This window comes from Astatotilapia calliptera, chromosome 15, assembly GCF_900246225.1.
Source record: "Astatotilapia calliptera chromosome 15, fAstCal1.2, whole genome shotgun sequence".
Lineage (NCBI taxonomy): Eukaryota > Metazoa > Chordata > Actinopteri > Cichliformes > Cichlidae > Astatotilapia > Astatotilapia calliptera.
Window position 1 is genome coordinate 3,727,984 of NC_039316.1, and position 27,046 is coordinate 3,755,029.

The 27,046-nt window shown below is 39.5% G+C and overlaps 1 protein-coding gene across 6 annotated transcripts in view; it reads right to left on the reverse strand.

The window, feature by feature from the left end:
* LOC113037404 (MAM domain-containing glycosylphosphatidylinositol anchor protein 2) overlaps positions 1 to 27,046 on the reverse strand; it is a 207,459-nt gene that overhangs the window by 108,909 nt on the left and 71,504 nt on the right. For all 6 annotated transcript variants that reach the window (XM_026194427.1, XM_026194428.1, XM_026194429.1 and 3 more), the window contains 2 exons: positions 10,067 to 10,206; positions 1,015 to 1,189 (listed from right to left, as the gene is read on the reverse strand). In XM_026194427.1, the coding sequence (XP_026050212.1) occupies positions 1,015 to 1,189; positions 10,067 to 10,206 (315 nt within the window). The remainder of the gene's footprint in view (positions 1 to 1,014; positions 1,190 to 10,066; positions 10,207 to 27,046) is intronic.

A 27,046-nucleotide genomic window follows, 5' to 3' on the forward strand; every position in this document is an offset into this window, starting at 1 on the left:
ACCTGACTCCAGCTCGTCGCCGTAACAGACTTGTGTGGGCAAATGCTCACATTCAATGGCGTCTGGCACGTTGGAGAGGTGTGCGCTTCACGGATGAATCATGGTTCACATTGTTCAGGGCAGATGGCAGCTGAGAATGTCCCAGTTCTTGCATGGCCAGCATACTCACCGGACATGTCACCCATTGAGCATGTTCGGGATGTGCTTGACCGGCGTATACGACAGCGTGTACCAGTTCCCACGAATATCCAACAACCTCGCACAGCCATTGAAGTGGAGTGGACCAACATTCCACAGGCCACAATTGACAATCTGATAGACTCCATGCGACGATGTGTTGCACTGCATGAGGCAAATGGTGGTCACACCAGATACTGACCGGTTCTGGGTCCTCAGACCCCCAATAGCGCAAAAAACTGCACATTCCAGGGTGGCCTTTTGTTGTGGGCAGTATGAGGTACACCTGTGCACTACTCATGATGTCAGATCAGCATCCTGATGTGGCACACCTGTGAGGTGGGATGGATTATCTCAATATAGCAGATGTGCCCACTACCACACATTTGGACTGATTTGTGACCACTGTTTGGGAGGGATGGTTATATTGTGTATCTGGAATGAATTTTAGGTCTCTACGTCCATCCCATGGGGAATGGGAGCAGTAACAAAGGTGTTGTGTTTATATTTTTGTTCAGTGTAGATGGAAGAATAAGGGTCTATTGGTCAATCCTTAGCAAGGTAACACAGATACAGTCTCTGATAGTCACACCTCTGGGCAATTTACCATTTGCAGTCTGCCGCACTTGGACTTCTTTGAAACCAGGAAGAAAAACATAATAACAACCACACACAAAAACACACACACAGAAAGAGGCTAAACTCACAAGAAAAAATACAAAGTCCGTGAACAAAACAACCACAACCTTATTACTGTAAAGCAACAATGGGCAATTGTTTTTGGGCAATGTTGGAAAATGAAAATGGTCTGTGCTGACTCAAATTCATCACACTTACAGTAGACGTCCACCCTAATGGACTTGATGGCAGGAGATCCAAGGCCGTTCTCAGCCTTGCAGTAGTAGCGGCCTCCCTGGGTCCTCTGGATCTTTGCGATGTGCAACGTTTCGTTGAAGACGCTGGAGTCCTGGAAACGATCTGACACACTACCAGCTGTCTTTGTCCACCGTATCTACAAAGAAGAAACAGTGAAAATTACTACGCGTTTCAACGACTTGACAGAAGAGACACAGAACAGACTCAGTTAAGAAGCTAATATACAGTGTAAGTATAGAATAAATACCACAGCCAACATAAACAAAAAAGGGCAGGTAAAACAGACTTGGTAAAAACTCTGAAGCTGTTGCAATCTCAAGAAAACGTTCATTTAAAGAAAAATTTTATTCTGATTGGAACAAAATTACTGTTTTTATTCCGTTTTCTTTTGATCACAATAAAGCTTTTGATCACAATAGAGGAACTCAACACTTCCTCAATTTTTTCCCTGTGAAGCGGCTACTGGAAAATAGAGCTACAATAAGGCTTTTGATGTGAAACATTCACAGTGGCATTTCATTGCCAAAAGATTAACAGCAAAAGGAAAAAGAAACCATAAACTGGATGGGAAAGAAAAATCTGTTGAAATGATTCACTAAATCTGTTAAAGAATGCAGTGAATCGTTTTAGGAAGATGGCAAACATCAACAACTATGATCAGGTTAAAGACTTCATAGCCTTGTTGTTGTGAGACTGCAAGAAAAAAAACTGTAAACTGCAACAAGTGACTGTAGTCTGCATCATTTACAATGTAACATACTTGTGCACAAATCAAACAAATAATACTGTGTTAAGAAGTGATATTTAGAGGTATCCATAAACAATTTTTGTCACTAATCCACAGAGCCCACCTATACATGTAGCTTTTTCCCCAGTGTATATGTTTAGTGCTAAACTAAGCATAATCCCTCCACTGTCCGAATCCATGTTTTATGAATAGATAGATGAATAGATGAATGGCACCAAATCACCTTTGTTGTGATTTGGTGCCATATAAATAAAATTGAATTGAATATCTGAGCAATATTGATCTTCAAATCTAATCAATGTGGTCTGTGCAGTAGACATAATATATAATATTTAAAAACAAATTACCAAACAACATCTATAAAAATAAGTAAAATAGAAAATAGAAATGAAGGTCTGTCTGTATCTGCTGCCCTTGCTCTCCCTGCAGATGATGTAAATCAAATTCTCCGGACAGCTATGATGACCTGCATGTTTGCCACTCTGTTTTTCACATGATCCTGCATTCATTTTATGCGGGAACATTCCTTCTCGAAGCAGCTGAAAGGTTCTTTTGTGAAGCGCACAGTGTTGATTTGGTACCTAAAATCTTCATCTAACTCACTTTCCTCTGTTCCACACAAGACTGACCTCAGCATGGCCTTCTCAGCATGAGTACCTTTCACGAACTGATGAGACCCAGTTAGCCCATGGCATTGAGGTGTAATGAAAGGTGAAATAGTGTTACTCTCCAACATGAGGTTGTAATTGACTCTCCATCATCTCCCTCTCCTGTCCTCATTAAAGCATACAGCATGAACAGGTACTGTGACAACTCTGGCCCGGGGGCCACACAACCAGAACCGTGAAGCATAAAGCGCCATTCAATCCCTCATCCTAAGTAAGCTACAGATGGACTGGCTTTGCCTGCAGAGCCTTACATATCTCTGTCTAGGCAGGGGAGGCTATGAATTAGAATCCAATATCTCCACACTGTATGGTGATAGCATCATCTTGGATACTGATAACATCCCATTTTGCAGCGATAGCATCAGATGGAACAGGGATATCATTGCATGCAGGGATAGGGATTGGGTGCTATCACAGAGATTGCTGCAGCGCTGCTCTAGCTGTAGGGTTTTAACCATGACGACTCCATCCCAAGGTTACGACAGTATGAAGTTTGGTCATTTTCCAAACAGATACGAGAAAGGAAAGGGAAGGGTGGGTGGCCCAAAACCTGATAATGTTAACCTATTTCAGAGGTGTTTTTGGACCTTGGGGGTAGAGGATGACATGAAGCAAAAAATTTAAGCTTATCAGTTTCAGATTCTCTGTCTTGCTTGAGGTGTTACTTTTCAGAGAGGTAGAAATAAATTAGATACCTTTAAAATTCATATACAGAGAGTGTGTGTAAGTTACTAATTCTTTTCAACAACCTCTTCCCCCGAAAAGAAAAAAAGATTCTGCTGTCAGACTGTGCTTATATACCATCCCTTTACACAGAGGCCATACTACCATTAAAAATAAAAGCCTCTAAATTAGCACCCGGCATACAAAAGGCTCCACTTGGCCTGTTTAAAATGCATTGAGAGACACTGAGAGAAAGCACTTGATGAAAAAGCCCAAACTCAGCAGCTGATAGATGCAAAAGCCACACCGTCGGAAAATCTGGGGCCCTGTTCTAACAGTTAGGGACATCATGAGTTCAGCACAACAAGCGCTAAAGTTAAATAACTTATGAGCATAAATTAGATGGGAGCAGATTTTCTGAATACTGTGTCACTACAGTGCTCTGGATTCCCTCATGCAAATACAAAGCGAGCTGGCTTACGGCGACCTCAGCAGAATTCAATATTCACCCAGCTTATACCCCCAGTCATTTTCTTTGGCTTTTGTGTAAAGAGCTTTGAGTTTTCAGAAAATGCAGTATCAATAAATGCATTGTTAGAGTGACACTAAGAAGTGGGTATTCAAATAACTCTTTATATTTTCAAAAAAGGGAAATTGCAGCAGACCACATTATTGGTGAGCTTTCAACTCCTTCTGTACCCTCAGGCTATTTTCATTCCGGCACTCTTCTGACTTTTTTACCTCTGCCCACAAGGGGCGTCCTGAAGTATACCCGGTGAGAACAGTTTGACCCTCTTCACTCTCCTCAGTGCAATGCAAATACTCTTGATCTGAGAGGCGCTGGCAGATTTGAGCAATATGATAATTGTTCCTCCCAGCCCACTGAAAGCCTAGCTGGGTTTTTTTTCTGTTCTCTTCAAGGACTATGTCAAACAAAACTCGTAAAGTACCTACAAGTATACAGAAGGGAATGTGCCAAACTACCCGTGGTGTACCAGCTAGTAACAGTATTCTAGCAGAATATTATTCCTGTCTGTGCCTTCTGATTAAAAAAACTGCTTTATTTCACATTTTGTGAAAGCACCATGACAAAGCGAAGTCAAACACAATAATAACGCTTTTTTTGTTTTCCTTAAATCAGACAACCCTAGCAGGAATTACAGTATTTGCTTACATGGAAAGCAGAAGCTTGTATAGATTAATATCCAACTGAATATCCCAGCAGTGTCTGAGACCACACATGCTGAGATGTCACAGCACGAGCTAATTAAAATGCACCCAGTGTCTGTTGTTATGCAGTGATCATATGCTGGAGCACGCATCTTTGGTGAATCTGCCATATTGCCTGCTGTGACGTTTCCCTCTACCGAACTCGAGACTAGTTTCTAATTGCCAGCCATCTTTTCTTTTAGACAGTGACATTGGTCCGCGCTGCACAGTGGTGCAGACAAGTGTGGCTGAGCATGACAATCAAGTGATCAGAAAAAGCAGCAGGGGGTCTACAAATTGAGAGTGCACTTACACAGCAGGTCTATATTAGAAAATACTGGCCTTCATAAAAATTGGATGATCATACTGTATGAAACGCATCGCAGTGACAGTTTTGATGTCAGAACCTGAATCAAAGAGGACAAGCACAAGACAGTGACATACACGAAAATGAAACTACATCTGCTTTTTGTTTGTTGAACTGCATAGTGTATGCTTGACTGGTGCTATTAAATTCACTTTTAAGACTATAGGTGGGTTGGATAGGGTGCAGATTAAGGGAAAGCTATCAGACAGATCCCCTTTTGATACTGCAGTTTGTATGGCAAACAGTGGAAAAATAGAAGGTTACATCATGCTCAAAAAAAGCACCATCTGCTAAAGACACTGGCACTGTAGGCTAACTGTCATGGGAGCATCCAAAACAGATCACATACTCCAAGCGGTCTGTATAAAGCGAAATATCCTAGGGCCTGAGGTCAGCTTATTTGTACTTGCTGACCCGTGGTGCTGTGAGTCGAATCTGGCTGGCCAATAATTGAAACACACACAAAAAAAGGTGTTTGCGATGTGGTTTTGCTGGCTATTGGAGCTTGGTACTCAAACAAAGTACTGTGGACATAATGGATGGAGGCCAGGGCAGAGGAGATGGGGGCAGATGGCTTCATCATCAGGGACTCTTTGATGTCTGTTCATAGCATCAAAGACAATGAATAGATCTGGAGAACAGTGACCATGAAAGTATGAACAGGAAAAGCTGTTTATATTTATGTGGTGGTCTGACAGAGTCAAAAACACCCAAACAGTCAAAGAAAGACAAATAATATGATTAAGGAAGCAAATAAGACTTATGAAACACTGTTTTTTAAAAAGGAATGAACAAATCTATTTTTCTTTCCAGCTTTGAGTCATCTATCGATGTGCAATTCTCTAAAAAAATAATTTGTAAAATGTAAGAAAATATTAAAAAAATGTGTACAGTTTCATAGAAACCCAGAGGACATTTTTTACATTAGATTTACATATAAATATGTTTTACATTCTTCAAAACACTGAACAACTGCACATCTTTGCAATTAAAAGCTTTAGCCAGCTGTTTGTTAATATCGCTTAATAAATGACTTCTTACCAAACTAAAACCAATTAAGTTCTTTTCCTTGAGCAAATGATTAATGGACTGCTGCAATACACAGAGATGTTAGTCCTGTAGCAGAGGAGGCACTGCATCAATGAGGATTTTTTCAAGCCATTTGATATTTGTCATCCTTTTTTATAAATTTGGTAAAGATGCAAAAATATCAATTTCAGGACTTCTAGACTCACCAGATTTCATGATTCTTATCTTTTTAAATTTTCTATAAATCATTAACTTGAAGATGTCAAATTGTGTGCACTCTTTGAATTACAGTTTTAGTAAAATATTTAGTTAAACAGCCAATTCAATTTAAATGTATTTATTTAGAGTCAAATAACAACAACAACAACAGATCCTAAAACCCCAACAATCAACAACCTCTTATGTCCCCCTTGGCGACAGTGGGAAGGAAAAACTCCCTTTTAACAAGCAGAAACCTCTGGCAGAACCAGGCTCAGGGAGGGGCAGCCATCTGCTGTGATCGGCTGTGGGTGAGGGAAAGGAAGACACGCTTTGGAGGACAGCCAAGCCACTTGTAGCTAAAGACAGAAAAGTCAGCAACATCACTAAGGGGGCGAATTTTGCTGGCTGACCTTCATGATCACACCCTGAGATGTCTGTGACTGTACTGAGCGAGGGTTTTCCCCTCATAGTCAAGAGGTTTATTAGATGGGGCATTGTTTGGTGCAAAACAGGGCACTGCTTATTTGCAATTTCTGAATCATAAGCTGTTGAATATACCCGAACATAAGACGTTATTATGACCAAAGCATCAGATGTTGCTTATAACCAGTATATTAGGCCGTTTCAAGTAGTATTTGAAACAGTATGAGACAACAGAGCATATTTTAGTGTTGAGAAATGTCTTATTCTTTTCCTCATAGAGCTAAGATCTGAAAATCCTTCTAGCGACATCTGTACTATACATCCCACAGAATTAGATTTAATTGGTCCCTGATCCCTCCAGATACAAATAGTCCCAGCCCAGGGTAACACCTTGAAATGCCTAACCCACAAGTCAGCAATGAAAAAACACATATGGTGTGGAGTTGACTGACAGGAACATATATTTATTTGACAATTAAATGGAAAGGCAGAGAAGTCTTGCTGCTGCTACAAGTGTGTTTGTATGTGTGCCTGTATTGGCTGGATGCATGTATGACTTTATTATTAGAAAGCCCTTGTTTTTCTTTCTGAGGTGGGTGGGCGGATAGGCACAGGGCTGACAAGGAGAATGGCTACAAGGAGGATGCTGCCTGTTTGGACACAATCCAGAGACTCCCACCAGTGAGAAGGCCTATAGGGGTGTCTCTGTAATTTAAGAAGTGTGCATATTGATAGACATGTGAAGAATTAACAGTGGCAAAATAGCCAACCACGGACCCATTTACTCTGCAGTTGGTCCTTTGTGGCGCTATACTTGGCACAGCACCCCTCAGTGTATGCATTAACCCAGCACCAGTCAAAGTCAAAGAAAGAGACTGCAATCTGAACATTAACATTGAAAAAGGCAATTTTGTGATTTGCTATTGCAGAACTAATTGAGGATTTTACTATGCTAGAGATGTGCCATGAGTCTATGTGATATCATCATCCTTGATTCAAGCTGCTATATGGAAGGATTGCTTTGGTCACCCAAAGTTAGCATCGGAGAAACCAACTGGTTTGAAAAATGCAAACTGGAAATGCCGAACATTTGCCTTGAAAGGAAAAGCTGCACCTCTTGAAATGTGTTGGCTGCAGCGGTGAGCCATCAGTTTTACTTTGAAGGAAACTGTTCTCCGTTTCCTGTTTTTGTGTCAGCGTTTTAAGTTTTGCTACCACTTGGTAGCTAGCAAGTTTCTGGTAGCAGCCAAAGCTGCAGTTTGGTGCAACATCCTCTCAGCAATCAATTTTACCTTTGACTTCTAGCAGCCTCTGACAACTGCTGGAAATATGCATTTGTCAGAGGCCTAAAGACATTGACCCGTTCCTGGGCCTGTGCAACTGAGATCTTGGTATAGATATAGAGGGCATATCTGACTTATCAGTGCTAACTTGCAAGTAAACTGTGCCTACCAATATTTTTTAAATAATGTTATATGAATTCTGAAGTCTGAGAAAAAAACAAAATGTGATTTTTGTCTTTCTTTCAGGCCTACCCTATATAATTTAGTAAAGTAAAACAAGTTATAGAAAAATGTCTTGCTATACTCTATGGTTATGATGTTTTGGTTAATATAAAGTACTGTAGACAGTTGACAAGATTACAGAGTCCAGTCAAGAGATTATAGTAGCCAGGGAAACTAACTGTATTAATGCATAATTTCAATTTATTCACCTGTTATAAGCTACGTATTTTATATATATTAATAATTTACTGTATGTATCATACCTATCATCATAAAAAACAAGATCATTTATATGATATACAGTAAATCATGTAAGAGTTAAACATGGAAATATGTATAGAAAATATCTGCTAGTATCACAGAGAAGTACATACAAAAGACACAGAAAGCAAACTCACACACACATAAAGAACTGTTCGCACTGGTTGTCTGTCTGAACTTGCACACTTGTAAAGTATCAAGACAGGACACAAAAAAGTACAACCTTTGCAAGTACTGATTATTTTCCCCTGCATTGGTCTTGAAAGATAGAGAAACTCAGCTCAATTAAAATGTGGAACTTTGGGGCAAAGAAAGGCTCAGAACACGTTCTAAGGATTAATATTTAATTCTAAAGAAAAGATGGGCTGTTACTGCCGTATTAACTTGCAAGTGTGTTTCCGATGAGGTCACACACCTTTTGGTTTTTCTTGCAACAAAACCAGCCTTAGGTCTACTGCCATTCCAGATAACCACCTCAGCCTCCTAAACCACTCAGAATGAGTGTGCTCTGTCCCCAGTCCCATGCCACTACCAGAGGGGGGACAAAGCTGACACATCCCAAAGTCCAGAGAGACACAGCCGAGACCCACTGTGCCAGGGGATCTGCATGAGTCTCATAATGACTCTGTTTCAAAGGAGATCCTGCCTTTCCTGCCACAGCCCTGCATAGCTTTTGATCTCGCGCTACACTCCCACCCACTCCCTCGCTCTGCTCTGTTTTTCAAAAATTCTAATTAAGAGGAAAGACAGAGATGATGAGTGCAAAGTTGTGACCCCCTCCCGGGGACGGAAAGAGACGAACAGTGTGCCTGAAACAGTCTTATTCAAGGAGCCTCACCTTTTCAGTTGAAACATAAAAAAACCATATGCGTTTTGGTTTTGCCGTCCAGAGTTTCTGGAGATTCTGTATAATTTTTGTTATTGAGCAAATAAGATAAGATAAAAGATGAGCTTTATTAGTCCCACAGGTGGGAAATTTGTTTTGTTGCAGCAAAAGTGCAAATTTATGTAGCAGAAACTAGAAAACACTGGAATGCAATAAAATAGAATAAAATAGAATAATATATACAATAGAATAAAATAGAATACAAATGCTATATACAACTGAGTAAGAAAATACAACTTTGTCAGAAAAAGAATTGCACATATAGCAGCCTTATTGCACATATGTGGGTTTGATCAGCTGCAAAAGTCTTTGTTCAAATCAGAAGCAACATGTAATAAAAAGACAATAAAGGTTAGGGTGACCTACTGGGTTAATAAGAACAAAATGTCATGGTCAAGTAATTCATAGCAAACCTGTTTTATGTATCTATGTGGCTCATAATAGCTCACATTTAGTCTAAAAGAGCAGATGAGACCTTATTTTTGCCATCTGCTTACTTTTTTAAACTTTTAATTGTATGTTTCTAGATTTGAATACTACAAACAATACATAGTGAGCACAAAAAAAACAAACTAATTATAAGCTTATTTTCATCAGAGAAAAAAAGGTGTAAAGTTTTTTAATTAGTTCACATCACAACAGTAAATAAGAATGTGAGGAAGGCTTGCTCTCAGATGTTGAGAACCCATGTGCATTCACATGACCCAGAGTCTTTTAACTGTGGCCTGTTTCTCACTCGTTTGGCAGATGTTTTTGCTGTTTTCTGCAATCTCATTTTACTTGGAAGCTGTAATTATCAGCATACAGGTGCACAAAGCAAACGAAACCATTAATAATTAAAGGATTAAACTTTTAAGCTGATTTAGTGCAGACTTATGTGGTGTGCAGCTTTGATGCTAATACAGATTTAAAAGGGAGCTTTCTGCAGAGAGGAGAGATGGATACAGAGATATGGTACAAATTAACAAACTGCCCCATGATTTGCATGTGCAACTATCTTTTCTTTCCCATGCTGTCGGTTAAGGGCAGATGAAAAGGCGCTGACTTTCCTACCTGCGGTCGAGGATGACCTGTCACCAGACAGGTGAGCTCCAGGGTCTCCCCTTCTCGTATGGTGTAGACTCTCTCGGTGTGCCTCTCCTCTTCAACATTACAGGCGTGCCCCGAGTGTATAATGCGGACCGTAGGAGGTGCTGTTTGGGGGGGGGGGAAGCACAAAGTGTGTTAGCATTCTGGTCGTTTCTGAAGGAATGAGTAGTTTAGTGAAGTAGATGGTGTATTGATTAAAAGGTTGTCTCACTTATAACAAGGCTATTCCAAAGCTTTGTGCACACATTTACACTGCACCAAGCACACAAATAACTAGAGACAGGTAAAAGAATTGCAAAAAGAAGTGACACTACTTTTATAGCATTCCCCTTGGCTTAGCATTTTAAAAGCTGCCTATTAATTATTGGGGACTGGCAGTAGTAGCACTTTGTTTCTCTCTAAGTCACAGGGGTGAGCAACCAAACTTGGCACACAGGTAGGCCCATAAAGGTTCTTATCTATATCAGAAGTTGTGACAACATTGTGTCGCTAAATAACCACTCGGCAACAGGCTTCAATCATGTATTTTGAGCATTTATGCAACTGTAACACTTTATAAAAGCATCATATCATTTTTGTTTCACCAAAACAACATTTCATTTAAGTCCACAAATGTTGAATTATGCATGATGTATTATGATGCCATCCTGCTACTTAGCAACGACCTAGCAACAGTGTAAAATGACCCACTTTAAGCATATAAACAACATCTATCGCCTGTGTTCTCTTTTTTTTGTTATTGCTTTTTTGTTACTTTGCTCAGTGTGATTAGGCTCATCAGTCTGCCAAAAACACATACAGGCCTAACAGTACTATTGCACAAAATTTGTATGATTTTGTTTGGGCCAGTGATTGATTGAGTTACTTGCAGAATTTTCTTAAAAGACCTTCTCTCAGGGAAGAACTATCTTCGTTTTTGATTTTAGGGTCTTTACCTTACAGTATAAAGTGCCTTGAGGCAACTGTTGTTGTGATTGGGTGCTATATAAATGCACCTGAATTGAACTGAAGCTACTTAGAAAGGTTGGGGAGGTATTGTACGTTAGCTGTGGCAGAAGCAGTAACCGAATAAAATACGTCAAATTTCAATCAGACAGGCAGCAGTAATGACCATCTGCAAAATACTGATGGTATGCCACAGAACTAGTAATCTTGGAAAATATCTTTCACTATCTCCCCTATCCTCCGTGCCATCAGATATCAGAATTAATTTAGAACTCAGTGTAATTACATGGAAGAAGGGTTTTATTACAAAAATGATTACTTAAAAAAAAAGAAATAAAAGATATATCAGTGCACTTCTGGAAAACACTTTGACTCAGAAAAGCATAATATTTCACGAAATGTTAATACCAGCTAAAAAAAAAACTGCCATGAGACCATATGGAGAGTGGGTGTCCATATTTAAATTACTGCGTACCTCATTTTGGAACCGAACTCATCATGTAGCACATTCATTTTTCCGCATAACTTCCTAATGCAATCTAATCAGGGATATAAAAATGCCGGAAACTGCAATATGAGCAAATTAAACTACCCACAGCTGTCTGTTCACAGCTGTAATTACCACACTGGTGTTTCTCTCCATCATTTGTTTGACCCTTGTGAGATGGTGAGAGGATTTTTGGTCTCTGCACACACCAACAGACAGTGGTGCATACGCGATGGGGGTTAAACTGAGCAGAGGAAGGAGTCATCTTAGGTAAACCACTTCAAAATATTCACTTCCACTGAGCTGTAAAAAATGCAGTTGCATGTAACCAACCCCTGACAATACTAGCATCTGTTAAGCATTTATTCCTCTCCAACTTACATGATTAGTGAAGAGGTTTGGGATGAGATGATTTAGAGAGCGGATACGGGGTATCATTAGGAGGAGGAGTACAAAATGGTGAAAAAGAAGGGGGAGAAAAACAAATTCATGCTGAAAAATCACGAGGAGTTTCAGACTGTTGCTTGCCTTTCATGTTAGAGGAGCAGCTTCCTGTGTGGGCCTCTCTAGGCAGAGCGTGCCCCAGCAGCAGAGTCAGTTCTACCTCTACCCAGGCTTCAATGCTAATGAGCACATCGCCACTCCTCCCTCAGTCTCAGTGTATCCTTCGCCATGCACTAACCGCTCGTCCCTCCCTGATACTAGCCATGCTGTTTGTTTCATCCGGGTTGTTGGCTTAATGCTCCTTCTCACTTGTCCTGCCTGTCTAAATGCCACATGGTGATGTGCACTGATACAGGTGCTAAATGCGCACGCATGAAGCCTTCCTTCTATTCCTAGCCCTTCATTGTCTTCCCTTCTCAATTTGGACACACTGGTGCTGAATTCCATGGGGGGGGGGAATAAGGGTCTGAGAAATAGGCTCAGTGTAAGGGAGCTTCACGCAAGGCTGCCACTTGAAAGAAAAAAGGCTTAGAAACAAGACCCCAGGGTACTAGCTAAACAAAGTGCTAATGGCATTTACTCCATTGAACCAGTATCTCTCTAGCATAGGCTACTATCAGTCCTGGAGGAAAGTAGGGAAACACCCATAATTAATGATCTTCAGCTCCTATCACAGTTACTGCAACAGCTGCATACACAATCGCATAAACACACACTCGTTCTTTATGCAGACAACACCAGGCTTACAGCCACAAAAGCAAATAACCGTCTCTTGAGCTTACATAATGAGCATCCTAATGTTCTAACAGTGACACATATCCTTGTACAGCTACGACCTGCTTTTTCAAATCGTTTGGCCCAAAGCGTGAGCTAAAATCACTGTCATTACAACGTAATTTTCAGTTTGCGTTCGTGAAAGCCACTTGATACTTTACAAACAGTAACTATTCATATACTTAGAAAAGATATTTAGGAATGGGCAATGTGACATTAATGCTGTGGGATTTAGGGCCGGGGCTTCACAAAGTAAGACATCAGTGGACTGACAGGTCTGAGATAAAAGATGTGCTGGTTGAAGGGAAACAGGAGACAGACAAAGCTTTGAACACACCACAGCGGGTCAAAAGTGTCAGGTTATATCCCTCTAATTCTTAACTACATCCCATACAAGTTCATTACATGGAAAAAGATGATGTCTTATATACTGCAAATGGTATGTTATAAAGGGCCTGTCTAATCGTTTCTATCTACCTCCTTGCGTGCTTTGAATGGAGAATAACGATTTTTGCCTTACAGGATAGATGCAGCTTTTACACATTTTTTTTAATCTTGTTATTTAACCAAGACTGGTGTGCTGCTAAGGTTGAATTACAGATTGCATCTTATATGTGTAATTATTATGACTGCCTGACATGTTATGTACAGCTGTATAAAGTGTCATATGTGCAACAGTATATTTAATCTGTAAGTAAACATCTTAAATAAAGGCGCCTAAGAAAGCAAAGTCAATTTCAGTAAAAGCTTCAAATTTAGATGCATCACATTATGTTGTATTCAGCAGTAAGTGCATGGAACATGCCAGCAGTAAGAAACTGCAGATCACACATTATTCGGACTAGCGACGGTCCAATTTGCTAATGTTTGCTAAAGCTTAACAAAGATAACTTAATTTAATCTTTCATTTTCATCTAATTTAGTTTTGCTTAGTTAGTTTCCAAACCAACAAGCCCTAATTATCTTTAGTGGGAGAAGAAACACTAAGTTCATAATTCTAAGAAATGGAAAACACAAAATGCTCTGCTGCAACTTGAAGTCCTACAGATGTGATAATAATTAATGGTGCCCGCTGGAGTTTTGCAAGCAACAAAAGTTATCATTAAGACGCATCTTGACACACAATACCATCTGGAAAGCATCTAACTGGCAACGGCTTCATTTTTCGGCATGGCAATGCTGTAACTCACTGCCAGTGCAGTAAAAGCATACCTGGACAGAAAAACACATAATGGAAGACTATCAGTCATGGACTGGCTTCCCCAGAGCCCGGACCTCAGCATCATCTTGACAGAGAATGTAACAAAGAGCTTTGTATTTCCTTCCAAGAGAGTTCAGGCTGTGTACAGTTAGAATTGTACAAAGTAGTTTTTGCCTTTTATACTGTATTTTCATGTATGTTTGCACATTTAAATGAATCTTTGCACCTGTTTCTCATTTTCATAGAAAAATATAAAGCAACGAGGACTTGTTAAAGACTTTTTCACCATATTCTACTCTGTTTGGTTGATGTGAGGATGCTTCTTGGGTCGAGCAGGCAGGAAGCAGGACATTTGGCACCTGCTCGCTCACTGTGAATTTTCCAGACCGTTACACTTTTTACTAGCAAGCTGGCAGGTTAAAGACTGTTTAATCTTCAATCTGAATTGGACATTTACATTCCTGCTTGCAGCTCCACTACGTTGAGAAGAGTTCACAGCTAAAGGGCATGTGTGAGAACAGCTTTAGTGATTAAGCTTATCAGACACAATTTAAAAACAACCAAAAAGATGTTACAGAGTATTTTTAAACCTGAAACTGGACACTTAATCTAAGCATATTAAAATCAGTCATACAGACCTGCACAAAAAAATAAATACAGGGAGTGCAGAATTATTAGGCAAGTTGTATTTTTGAGGAATAATTTTATTATTGAACAACAACCATGTTCTCAATGAACCCAAAAAACTCATTAATATCAAAGCTGAATGTTTTTGGAAGTAGTTTTTAGTTTGTTTTTAGTTTTAGCTATTTTAGGGGGATATCTGTGTGTGCAGGTGACTATTACTGTGCATAATTATTAGGCAACTTAACAAAAAACAAATATATACCCATTTCAATTATTTATTTTTACCAGTGAAACCAATATAACATCTCCACATTCACAAATATACATTTCTGACATTCAAAAACAAAACAAAAACAAATCAGCGACCAATATAGCCACCTTTCTTTGCAAGGACACTCAAAAGCCTGCCATCCATGGATCCTGTCAGTGTTTTGATCTGTTCACCATCAACATTGCGTGCAGCAGCAACCACAGCCTCCCAGACACTGTTCAGAGAGGTGTACTGTTTTCCCTCCTTGTAAATCTCACATTTGATGATGGACCACAGGTTCTCAATGGGGTTCAGATCAGGTGAACAAGGTGGCCATGTCATTAGTTTTTCTTCTTTTATACCCTTTCTTGCCAGCCACGCTGTGGAGTACTTGGACGCGTGTGATGGAGCATTGTCCTGCATGGAAATCATGTTTTTCTTGAAGGATGCAGACTTCTTCCTGTACCACTGCTTGAAGAAGGTGTCTTCCAGAAACTGGCAGTAGGACTGGGAGTTGAGCTTGACTCCATCTTCAACCCGAAAAGGCCCCACAAGCTCATCTTTGATGATACCAGCCCAAACCAGTACTCCACCTCCACCTTGCTGGCGTCTGAGTCGGACTGGAGCTCTCTGCCCTTTACCAATCCAGCCACGGGCCCATCCATCTGGCCCATCAAGACTCACTCTCATTTCATCAGTCCATAAAATCTTAGAAAAACCAGTCTTGAGATATTTCTTGGCCCAGTCTTGACGTTTCAGCTTGTGTGTCTTGTTCAGTGGTGGTCGTCTTTCAGCCTTTCTTACCTTGGCCATGTCTCTGAGTATTGCACACCTTGTGCTTTTGGGCACTCCAGTGATGTTGCAGCTCTGAAATATGGCCAAACTGGTGGCAAGTGGCATCTTGGCAGCTGCACGCTTGACTTTTCTCAGTTCATGGGCAGTTATTTTGAATGAAGCGCTTGATTGTTCAATGATCACGCTTCAGAAGCTTTGCAATTTTGAGACTGCTGCATCCCTCTGCAAGATATCTCACTATTTTTGACTTTTCTGAGCCTGTCAAGTCCTTCTTTTGACCCATTTTGCCAAAGGAAAGGAAGTTGCCTAATAATTATGCACACCTGATATAGGGTGTTGATGTCATTAGACCACACCCCTTCTCATTACAGAGATGCACATCACCTAATATGCTTAATTGGTAGTAGGCTTTCGAGCCTATACAGCTTGGAGTAAGACAACATGCATGAAGAGGATGATGTGGACAAAATACTCATTTGCCTAATAATTCTGCACTCCCTGTAAATAAATAAATGTGAAGATGAAGCAGTGCTATGTTCCAGCTTTATTGTATGATGTCATCAAACTGTTCATAATCTGGAGTGCTGCTGTTATTGGCTGGGAATTGCGGCCGTCTCTGAGAAATACCTTACAATTACTTGAGCTGAGCAGTGCTCAGAAGATTAGCAGCTGCCATCATCCATTTAGCCATCATCGTTACTTTGGACTTGTCATATTAAATGGTATTGAGAATCATGGAAGTTCAGTAGTACTGACTACTAAACTTCTGATATTGTGACATCCTTTCATATACATTTTCAAATTCTTCTTCAAACATGCACATCATAAAAAAACAACAGGATCCACTTGTTGAATCACTGTTACATAACCCCCACTAGGGGTGATAAAAAACACTTCCTTCTACTGTTTTCCAGAAGTATAGCTGTATGGTGCACTAAATGAACTAGAAGTATTTGAAATAGTAATTACACAAAATGATACCATTAAGAGTAAATAACATTTATTTCTGTATAATATTGGAATATTATTTCCTCACTGTGTTTGTTTTGTAGGCTGCTCCACAGCAAAGCATGTGTGTACAAGAAATATCAGTATAATAAACACAAACGAAAAGTATAATATTAAGATGGCTTGTTTATGTGCACCACATGCACTTGTGATTAAACAGCACTGATGCGCATGTTGAGCAAATGTTGTCTTGAACCTTTGTGTCACGATGTGAAATTTGCATAAATGTAAATCTCCGCCTCTATTATCACTCCCCCTCACTATCCCCATCCACCTAACCATCTGCAGGCACAAACATCCAAACTCTCTCCACACACACACACACACACACACACACACACACACACACACACACACACACACACACACACACACACACACACACACACACAAGCTTCCTGGTAATTATTAGTTTAAAGAAAAAAAAAGAAAAGCAGCAGACCTGCAGGGTAGAAGCAGGAGTCTCAGATGTGAATCTCTTTTTCATTTTGGTTTCTCATTTCCATAAAAGTGACATCATTTCCCCTGCTGCAGAAATACACAATACTGAGAGAAAATGGAGAAAAGTAGGAGAAGAGAACGAGACGAAGCTTCGCCACATATAACTGTGTGTGTTAAACTGCTAGCTTAGTACTCTCACTTCACATTCGCCTGTACCTGAGAGTGTTTGTATGTGCGTTCAAGTTTGTGTTGTGTCTTTATGTGGTTAATGAGCATCATACAGTAGAATAACTAGCCTGCCTTGGCCTCAGTTAGGGGAGATGGAGACGGCTTTATCCAGTACCGCCAGTGGAGATTAAATTGGATTTGGCTAAAAGCAGCCTTGTCACCACAGTTCTGGAGTGCTTGTGTGGCAGAGGGAGTTCTTGGCAATAGTTGAGACTCTAAATTTGACAAACAAATGAATGTGAAAAAAACTCCCAACAGCTGGGGCTCGTTGTCACTGTGGGCTTAATGTCCTCAGACCAACCCCTGAGGAACACTAACCATATCCTGCTAGTTTTCTGGCTCCGTAATCACCTTCTCAGAATGAGAGATCCAAAAAGAGAAAAACAGCACAGAGTGAGAAACAGGAGGAGAGAAACATATGCAATATGCATGGAGTAACAATTTCATGAAATAACTGTTTTGTTATCACAAAATACTCATTATATATTCTGTGCTAGCACCACCGGAAATACACTTTCTGTTGCTTTTAAAAGGACTGTTGGGGAAGAAAAGGCAATTTCAGCTGTGTGATAACACTGCACAATGCCAACATCAAAAGCTTAGTGATAACGCACAAATAAGTTCACATTTGCCATATCTGCCAAAAACAATGGCTTTTCAAAAGAAGATTTGTAAAACTGCTTAAATACTCTACAGCCAACACTTACTGTTAAATAATACAGTCTAACATGCTTTCAGCAGACTCCATTAAAACCGCATGTTAATGGAATCAGTTTGACCGGAGCCTTTTCACACAAGATGCAAGACCTCTATACACGTGCTAAACCGAAGAACAGTACAACATCAAGTATAGATGTCTGCTGAAAACAACTACAGTATCAAGTTCAACATTTGTACTGCTCAAGAGTCACCATGGTGAACAGTGTATATTGTGTACCGGGGTGTAAATCGATAAAATGTATTTTCTGTCTAAGACAGTGAATATACAAGTGTATAAAGGTCATACAGTTAGCAAACTGACTCAGTTACATAACATACACAGCATGAAAAAGGGTTACTAGCAGTATATTTAGTAGAAAAACCCTCATGTGGATTAAACCAAATACATTTGTATTTAAATATATGAGATTGTACATATATGAGTTTAACTCTAAAGCTATAAGAGTGTGTGCTTTTGTGTTTCCCACTTCAAAATGTTCATTGCCTCACCAAACAATTTGCTTTAGCTCCAAAAGACTATAAAGCAACACTTTCTGGCTATTTGCACTCTACAGACAGTACTGACATGTGAAAATGCAGTATTAGCATTCATTGGGTTCTGTGCTTCAAGCCACCTGGCAAATATTTAGTCAAATATTCACTCTAACATCTTTTAGCAGCCAAATGTTCCACTTTGTACCCCAACTAGTTGCTTAATTCAGCTTTTTGATGTTTTATGTGAATAAGCAGTGTACAATGAGCTTTATCAGTGTTTTTCTTCTTCTTTTGTTTTGTGAACAGCTGTGGGCTGCCTTTGGAAACCAGCAGGCTAATAAGAACGGTGAAGCTGTGGGTAAAAGTATCTGACAGTGTCAAATACAGAGTGGTTTCTGATTGGAAGGGACTACTCTTACTTTACATACAAAAATGTGAATTATTGGTTTTAAATATTGATTAGTGCAGTTTTAAGATTGTCAGGTTAATAATTTATAACTAAGAAAGTGTTCGAATAAGAATTCTACATTGAATAGTTATGCAAATAGAGCTTTCCAAATACAAGAAGGTGATACTGAATTATACAGCACATCCATTATTAAATTTGGACTTGGTTCAAATTCTCTCAGGTGATGCACAACAGTGCCACTGGTTATATCAGAATAAATTCTGTGGGTTTTACTTTTGAGAGTAAGTAAACATGGGCCATTGCCAAAGGCAACACATATTTAATTCTATTATTTTCTGTGCATCTCCCGTGCCTTTTGAAACTGCAAGTTTACATTGCACCCAGGCCTGGCTGCTGGATAATTGAGAAGCAACTCATCCATGGGGTCATCCATGTGTATAAGGTCTTGAAATGGTTTGCCAGCAGCACATGCATACTATTACATCAGAGGTTGTCAGAGCGTATTGATTACACACTGTAATGCACTCGCATGGAGTCTTCATCCTCCACTCTTATTGTAAATGAGACTCTGTATAGATCTGGCTTCACACTATTGGCGCAGATCATCTATCCCAGTGTGTACTGCGGGGCAAAAAACAAACACAATCTTTCGGTGCAAAGTTTGCAGCACCACAGAAAACACGTTTGTCCAGTTCAGCGGAAAAAGAAGACAGTCGTTATTAAACTGAATAGAGATGTTAAGTGGTCTTTTTTTGGCACAAGAGAACAAAGTGAGCTAGATACGCGAGTTGAGACATCTCATTAAAACGACTGAGAGGTCCGTTTGTCCGTGGACATGGATCATTACAGGAACACAGAACACACAGCTTTAGCCCTCAGAGATTTTGTTTGGAGTTAGGCAACACATACATAAAAAAACACACACACACACTAAAACACATATGCAACCACACACTGAGTCACGTATACACACATCTTGTTACTCTAAAATTAGGCCAGTGTGAAGCTGCCAAAGCCCTGCTGAGATGGGAAGAGAGAGAAAAGAGATGACGATGAAGGGTGAAGGTAGGGAGATTTAGAGGACAGATTCGTCTTTGCTCCCATATTACAGCACTTCACAGCAGGGGTTATGGAGCTTGACTGCATACAGCTGCAGCCATTATGTTTGTGCAAGCTTTATGCCATGCGAGCCATCTTCAGGAAGTGACATAAATGAGGCTGGTAACATCTGATGTTTGACTTTGAAGGGATTAGTATTCGAATTTTGGTTTTTACTCTAAGCCAAACATTTGAGGCTAACACTGTTAGACGTTGCGTGGTGTCTGGCTGGAAGCAGTGCTGCAATGGTACTTTCTTGGTCTGTGGTGCTGAAACTTATCAGTTAGTGCAGGGAGGGAAAAAAAGACAGCTATGCCTGTTCTCTGTATACAGTGATGAGAAGTTACCTAATGTGTTGTAATTTTTAATTTAACTCTGTTTAGCACAGGCATACATCCAGCAGAAACCCAGTATCTTAAATTTACAGCCCTTAAATTTGATTAAAAACTCTGAGCATGAAAGACTTAGACGCCAAGATTTGCTACATGAGTTCTTCAATGAGAAACTGTTCTGCAATTTGAGCTTCTGAGTAATACTGAAATCATTAAGCAACAGAAAATGAATCTGTAAATATTGTAATTAGTAAATTGGTAATTTTTTAATGATAAATGTCTCGCACAAACTGGGCTATCTATGACAGGAAATTGAACTGCTAAATAGTCAATCCAGCAATTAGGAGCCATCAGCTTGGAATCAGTTAAAGTGCAGTGGTTCTTTTTTTTGTGCTAATTTACAGACGGATACATTAAATGAATTATAAAGGAAATTTTTAACAGATTATCTGGCTCAACCACACCAACTATGAACAGAGAAAGGAAAGAGGAGATAACAAATGCATATAAGTCTTACTTAAGGATGATGGTGTGTGCATGTATATCTGAATGAAACAAATAGCAACACATAAAACAATTACTAACACCTATATTAAATAATTTTTTTTTAAATAATTCCCAATCCTTTTGATAGTTATAAATATATTTTTTTCAGTTCCTCATCCCTCTGCAAATATGATGTTACAATACCCGTTTCCATTTGTTTTACGTGTCATGTTCAATGTACATCACCAAAATTTGTATCCATGGCAGAATTTTTGCTCAACTCTAAATTAAAGCTAACGTTTTTGATGCCGGAGTGTGTGAACCCTAAGCCAAGTACAGAAAAATTTAAGGCAATACTTACCAAACAAGCAGCTGATGAATTTTCATAAAATGTTCTTGAAAAGATGGGGAGGAAATGTTACGTCTTCCTAAGTGTAAAAAATGCTTGTTTTCCTGCATGAGCAGTGATTAAAGGTGCTGTTAGCACTGTTTTGCCACTGTGCTGAAGAAGGGGTTGAATGATTTGAAACAAACTTGGATTGGATTAACATGAATGTGCATAACCATGTAGGGCCAAATTCAAACGAGACAGACTCATACATTACCTGCAACATTTTGCAGTGAAAGCAGAAAAGATAGGGCAGGTCTAAAAACCCCTGTTCTATCATCTGATCTAATGGCTTTGTCACCTTAAGATGCTGGCATGTGTTATAGGGCCATTAAAATGGACACGACTTGAGTTCAGTGAACACGTCCTTGCCTCGTGAATGCCGGAACAGGTTTACGAGGAATAAACTTATAGGCCTTGACAAGTACATGCTGGTAAATTTAAAATCTCATTAATGAAAGACGTCCACAGTTAAGCAGCACCTGCTTGCTCACATTATTATTAGAGAAAGTGAGATATGAAACTATATTTTGTGACCAACAGTGCTGCAAATACAAATAAAAAACTAATCCACACAGCATTAAAACATAACAGCCAGAGTATTACGGTTAAGTAAGCCTTTGTAGGCTTTTCCTATCCCATTTTACTATTCTCTCCATTCACGGTGCCACATTGGCAAAGTGGGCCTGTTGTGGCAGTTTGATTTCCCTAAACTACACTAATCGGACATCTGTAGGGAAGGATAAAGCCCAGATTGGCTGTAACAGTGGAGCAGTTATCTGTTGATAGGACTAACACTGGCCAACACTCACACGATTGGCTGACGCAAGGCAGCAGCTCTTTTTTGTGGTTGGCTAGTAGTAAGCCAGCAACAGCTCACTGAGAAAAGGAGATCTGGCAACCCTCTGAAGATTGGGTGCAGCCCGCCAAGAAACTGTCTGATGATTGGCTGTGATGGCTCCAGAGCGAACTGATTGTCCTATCAATGCCCACAGTGCAGACTGGCTGACAGTGCTTCCTGCTGGCTGGCATTGCAATATGCAGCTATCCATAACACCTCCAGGGGGCATATGTCCATGTCTTTGAGTGTAAAGTGGGTTTGTGTGTGTGTGTGTATTTGCAATTGTATATCATCCATAACTTTTTCATTGGGGAGGTGTGCAGCTAAGCTCTGCCAGCAGGCTCTAACACCTCATTATTCTAAGCCAGGCAGGAAATGGGTTTTAGAGATCTCTCACTGAGCAATGCTCTTGGAAATATGGGCTACACGTCTTCCAATATCAGCGGCATAGACTGGGGAAATGCCTCTTGAGTTCAAGTTAGCTATACTACAAAAATCCACCAACTGACTAGGCACGCAGTACAATATCACAAAACACAAACTGTTACGGTCTTGTGCTAATTAATTTGGTTCTGAGAGTTTTTGAGTTTTAATGAATATGAATTTTTCCACTGAGTCTTGTTAACTGAAGGGTGCTTATTTCATGTGATGTTAAATACAGCTTGGTGAAATGATGGAGATGAAAAATAGCAGTGCCTAAAGCCTCATTAGGGGATTTTCTACATTTGGTGGAAAAACTTAAGCTAGCGTGCATGCACTGACTGGGGCATTTACGGAGTTAAAAAAGGAGAGAGAAGAACTGGATGTTAACCAAAAACAAAAACTAGTACTCCTATTTCAGTGTACATTAGCATGTATACTGAACTGAAAAAAGTCAGCCTAATTTCACACTATATGCAGGTGTAATACTAGAATAATTTAGTTTGAAGCAGTAAAAACTCACGACTGGCCAACCCACTTCATTCAGTCCCACATGTGTACTGTAGCAGAAGATCTTTCAAATGCAGCTTTTCATCTTGTACCTCATTCATACCTATAATACCTTGCCTACCATCACAACCTCATGAGCTTACATGGCAAGTTTTACCAAAGTAACCTACCAAGAAGTTTAACAAATCTCCTAATATCTTGACTTGAGATATAATACACCTGCACTGTGTAATTTGATGCACTAACAGTCCATGGGTTGAACTGGGCGTAAAATGCAAATAGTAAAACAAGATCTCTTTACAAAGTTAAACATATACATATATACAGCATCTTGCAAAAGTCTAGAGCCACTCTAATTCTTTACAGTGTACTTCCAAAGAGCAAGACTTTGTTGTAATTTTTTAGAGCAATAGTTCTCCAAGTTCTGCTTTTTCACTCATTTTCACTCCAGTACTTGTACCTGTCCATTTTCAGAAAAGGTTTTTTGTTTATTGAGCCACTTAACACTAAACGATCGTGGCTCAAGAGTTGGGAGTTCACCTTGTAATCGGAAGGTTGCCGGTTCGAGCCCCGGCTTGGACAGTCTCGGTTGTTGTGTCCTTGGGCAAGACACTTCACCCGTTGCCTACTGGTGGTGGTCAGAGGGCCCGGTGGCGCCAGTGTTCGGCAGCCTTGCCTCGGTAGCCTTGCCTCTGTCAGTGGCTACAATGTAGCTTGCCATCACCAGTGTGTGAATGGGTGGATGACTGGATGTGTAAAGCGCTTTGGGGTCCTTAGGGACTAGTAAAAGCTATACAAATACAGGCCATTTACCATTTATAAACAATACCACTTAACACTAAACGAGCACAAAAAGGTACCTAGCTCAAGGGATGAATCTGCATTGTGTCTGGACATAACAATGTTGCAAATAACCAATTTCAGATTGTATCTTGTATTTTGTTACTGGCAGCCTGGTGGAGAAACATATATTTCCTTTAGCTGAATCTATGAAAAATGCAAATGATAACACAATTCAAAAGATCTAAAAAACTATTTTTAACCAATGAAGTGATTCCTAAAGAGTTATTAGCTGGAACCTTAGCATATCTTGGTGTGCTGGGCAGTGTGTCGGTACTTCACAAATGTGAGGGAACTCGGCCCACGGAGGACAAAAAAAAGTTGCAGACCTAAAAACTATCAACATCAAATGAACAGTATCTGAAAGTCATGTTCTTAAGAATTAGGGGGAAAAAACCTAATAAAAGAACTGACACTGGACCTGAGAGATTCAACTGGACAACTTTACAGCAGGACAAAAATTCTAAATACACTGTCAATTCAATAAAACCATAATTGGATAGAAAAACTCACAGTGGATTGGACTGGTGAGATAGACTGGCCTCAACAGAACCTGCACATCAACATTGTTGAAGCAGTGTGGAATCATCTTGATGGAGAACAGAACAACTTGCAGCCAACATTCCTAGAACGACTTTGAATGTCCTTCGAGAAAAATTCCTGAAGACTACTTAAAGAAATGACATGAAAGCTTGGCCATAAGATTTCAGGCGATGCTCAGGCTGGTCATGCTCCATAGTGTTAGAATTGTTTGTTAAAATTGTACTTAAAACTGTGTTTGCCCCATGGACTGTACTTACATGTGTGATTTCAATAAATCCCTATTTCCCTTTCGCTTTTTCAAAATAGAAAGAAATGCTGGGTGGCTGAAGATATTTTCACAACACTGTATATTGTATCAAGATATTTACAGCTTTAAATCATTTATTTTAGAAAGTTTACCAAAGCATGATCCTTCAAAAACAACAGAGCAGATTGGAGCACTAGTTTTATGTTTACTCAGCTCTGTAATACTCATGCAAAACAGTGTACAATTATGTATATGACAGTGAAAGCCAAATCACACTAGCATTCATCTCAAAGCATTGTATATTGTAAGATTAGAAATCCAAAACATTATAGGAGAAAACAAAACAAACTACTAGAGATGGACCGATCCGATATTACGTATCGGTATCGGTCCGATACTGACCTAAATTACTGGATCGGATATCGGAGAAAAATAAAAAATGTAATCCGATCCATTAAATATCACGAAAGCACCTCACAAAACTTGCAACACGCCGTAACTCACCTCAGAACGTTAGCACGTCGGAGCAGTATGCATCACGTGATAGAGCGGCTGTGGCATGCAGGACCTGTCGTGGTCTGGATAGCATGTGGAGCTTCGCTAGCAACCCGGCATTTCATCTCCGACAAAGTTATCCCCGAGAGAAGTAAAGCAAGTGTGTAAGTCCATCTCTGAATGTTTGTAAAGCATTCCTGCGTTAAGCTTAACAACTAATATATGGAGCGACTGCCTCTCTCTCTCTCTTGCTGCTACTTCAATCATGAAACTGCTTAACGATCAGCTGATCGGCTTTTCTGTCGAATAGAAATAGAAGTCAATTACTGTATATAGTGACTATTAAGTCTAATATATATACCCTAGTAAGCTATAGTACTTTTTACTTTGGGAAGGTACCATCTGTGCAGTCTGCAATTTTGTTGAAGAAAGATGTTGAATCTATTTAATATTTCTTGAAAAATAATTGATTTCTGTGCATTTTTTTTTCACACTGCATCAAATTAAGGTTGATTACGTCGATTAAGCATCATGAGGTGGAGCGTGAGGGGTGGTTCCCTATTTTTTATTTATTTATTTTTGTTGTTGCTGGGAGTTGGAACCCTATTAGTTAGGTTGCTTAATATTTATGCTAAGTACTCTTTAAAATACCAGAATAGGGAGGATGGTGTAGGTTTAAGTTTATTAGATTGATCAGTATTGCTGAACTATGAAATATTTTTTTTGCATACAGGTATAACAGAATAGCTTTAGTGTAGTTGTTGTTTTAAACTTGAGTATGAACTTATATAAAATGCAGCAAGATATTTAAAAAACAGTTTTGTTGATTAAAAAACACTATCGGATTCATATCGGTATCGGCAGATATCCAAATTTATGATATCGGTATCGGACATAAAAAAGTGGTATTGTGCCATCTCTACAAACTACAGGGTAACATCATCACTGCACAGCAGAAACCTACAGAACATTGTGAAGAGCTAAATCTCAACTGTTAAATTTATGAAGCATGTGTTTCTCCACACTGGGGTTGAGATGTTTTAAATTATTTCATTAATGTTCTAAAAGTTCAAAATGATGATGTATCTACACAGAAGTGCTAACAGAAAGGGTTTATCTCAGCAACTTTTGCCTGAAGGAAGGGAAATGGGATTGCAACTACTTCTCTAACATCATCAGTTCTAGGCGAGCTGGGAAAACGTGGGTGGGCAGACTGAATGAGTCACACTTTTCTCGCGCTCATAATCAGTTTTGATGTGCCCCTGAGCAAGGCACGTACCACACTATAACTGGTACCAATAAAGACAGTGATGTGTTTGTTTTCCTTCAAAAAAGTCCACAATCCCATTAAGTTTCACCAGCTGAACACATCTTGTGAATTTCATTTTAAATTTGCTACAGTATTGGCTCTTTCCATTAGACACGCACCAGACATGGTTATGTTAAAACCGCCTGACCAAAAACAAAAAAGTTCTGTCTTTTTATTTTGCTGCTACTTCTCCTTGACCTTTAAGATTATCAGTTTCAAATGTCCCTCATAAAGCACTTGACATGTCATCCATCAGACGCAGTTATTCTCTGAATGGACTGTGCAACTAGATTGTGGCTCAATCAGTCTACAATGACATCTGATTAATTTACTTTTCACATGACTCTTACAGGACTGGAAATGCACACCAATTAAGACAGTGTTCATATTCGATGTAATTGTTCCTGTTTGTCTGAATGTCAATTATTATGAACACGATGTTTACCATCACAGATTGACTCTAGTATTAGGAACAAGGAGAGGGCAAGAAAGGAGACAGAGGAAAGCAAGCAGAAAGCTACTTCTATAAAGTCTTCGGGTTGTAACCCCCCCCCCCCAAAACAAACAAACAAACAAACAAACAAACAAACAAAAAAACAAAAAACAAAAAACAAAAGCAAAACATCAGCTGC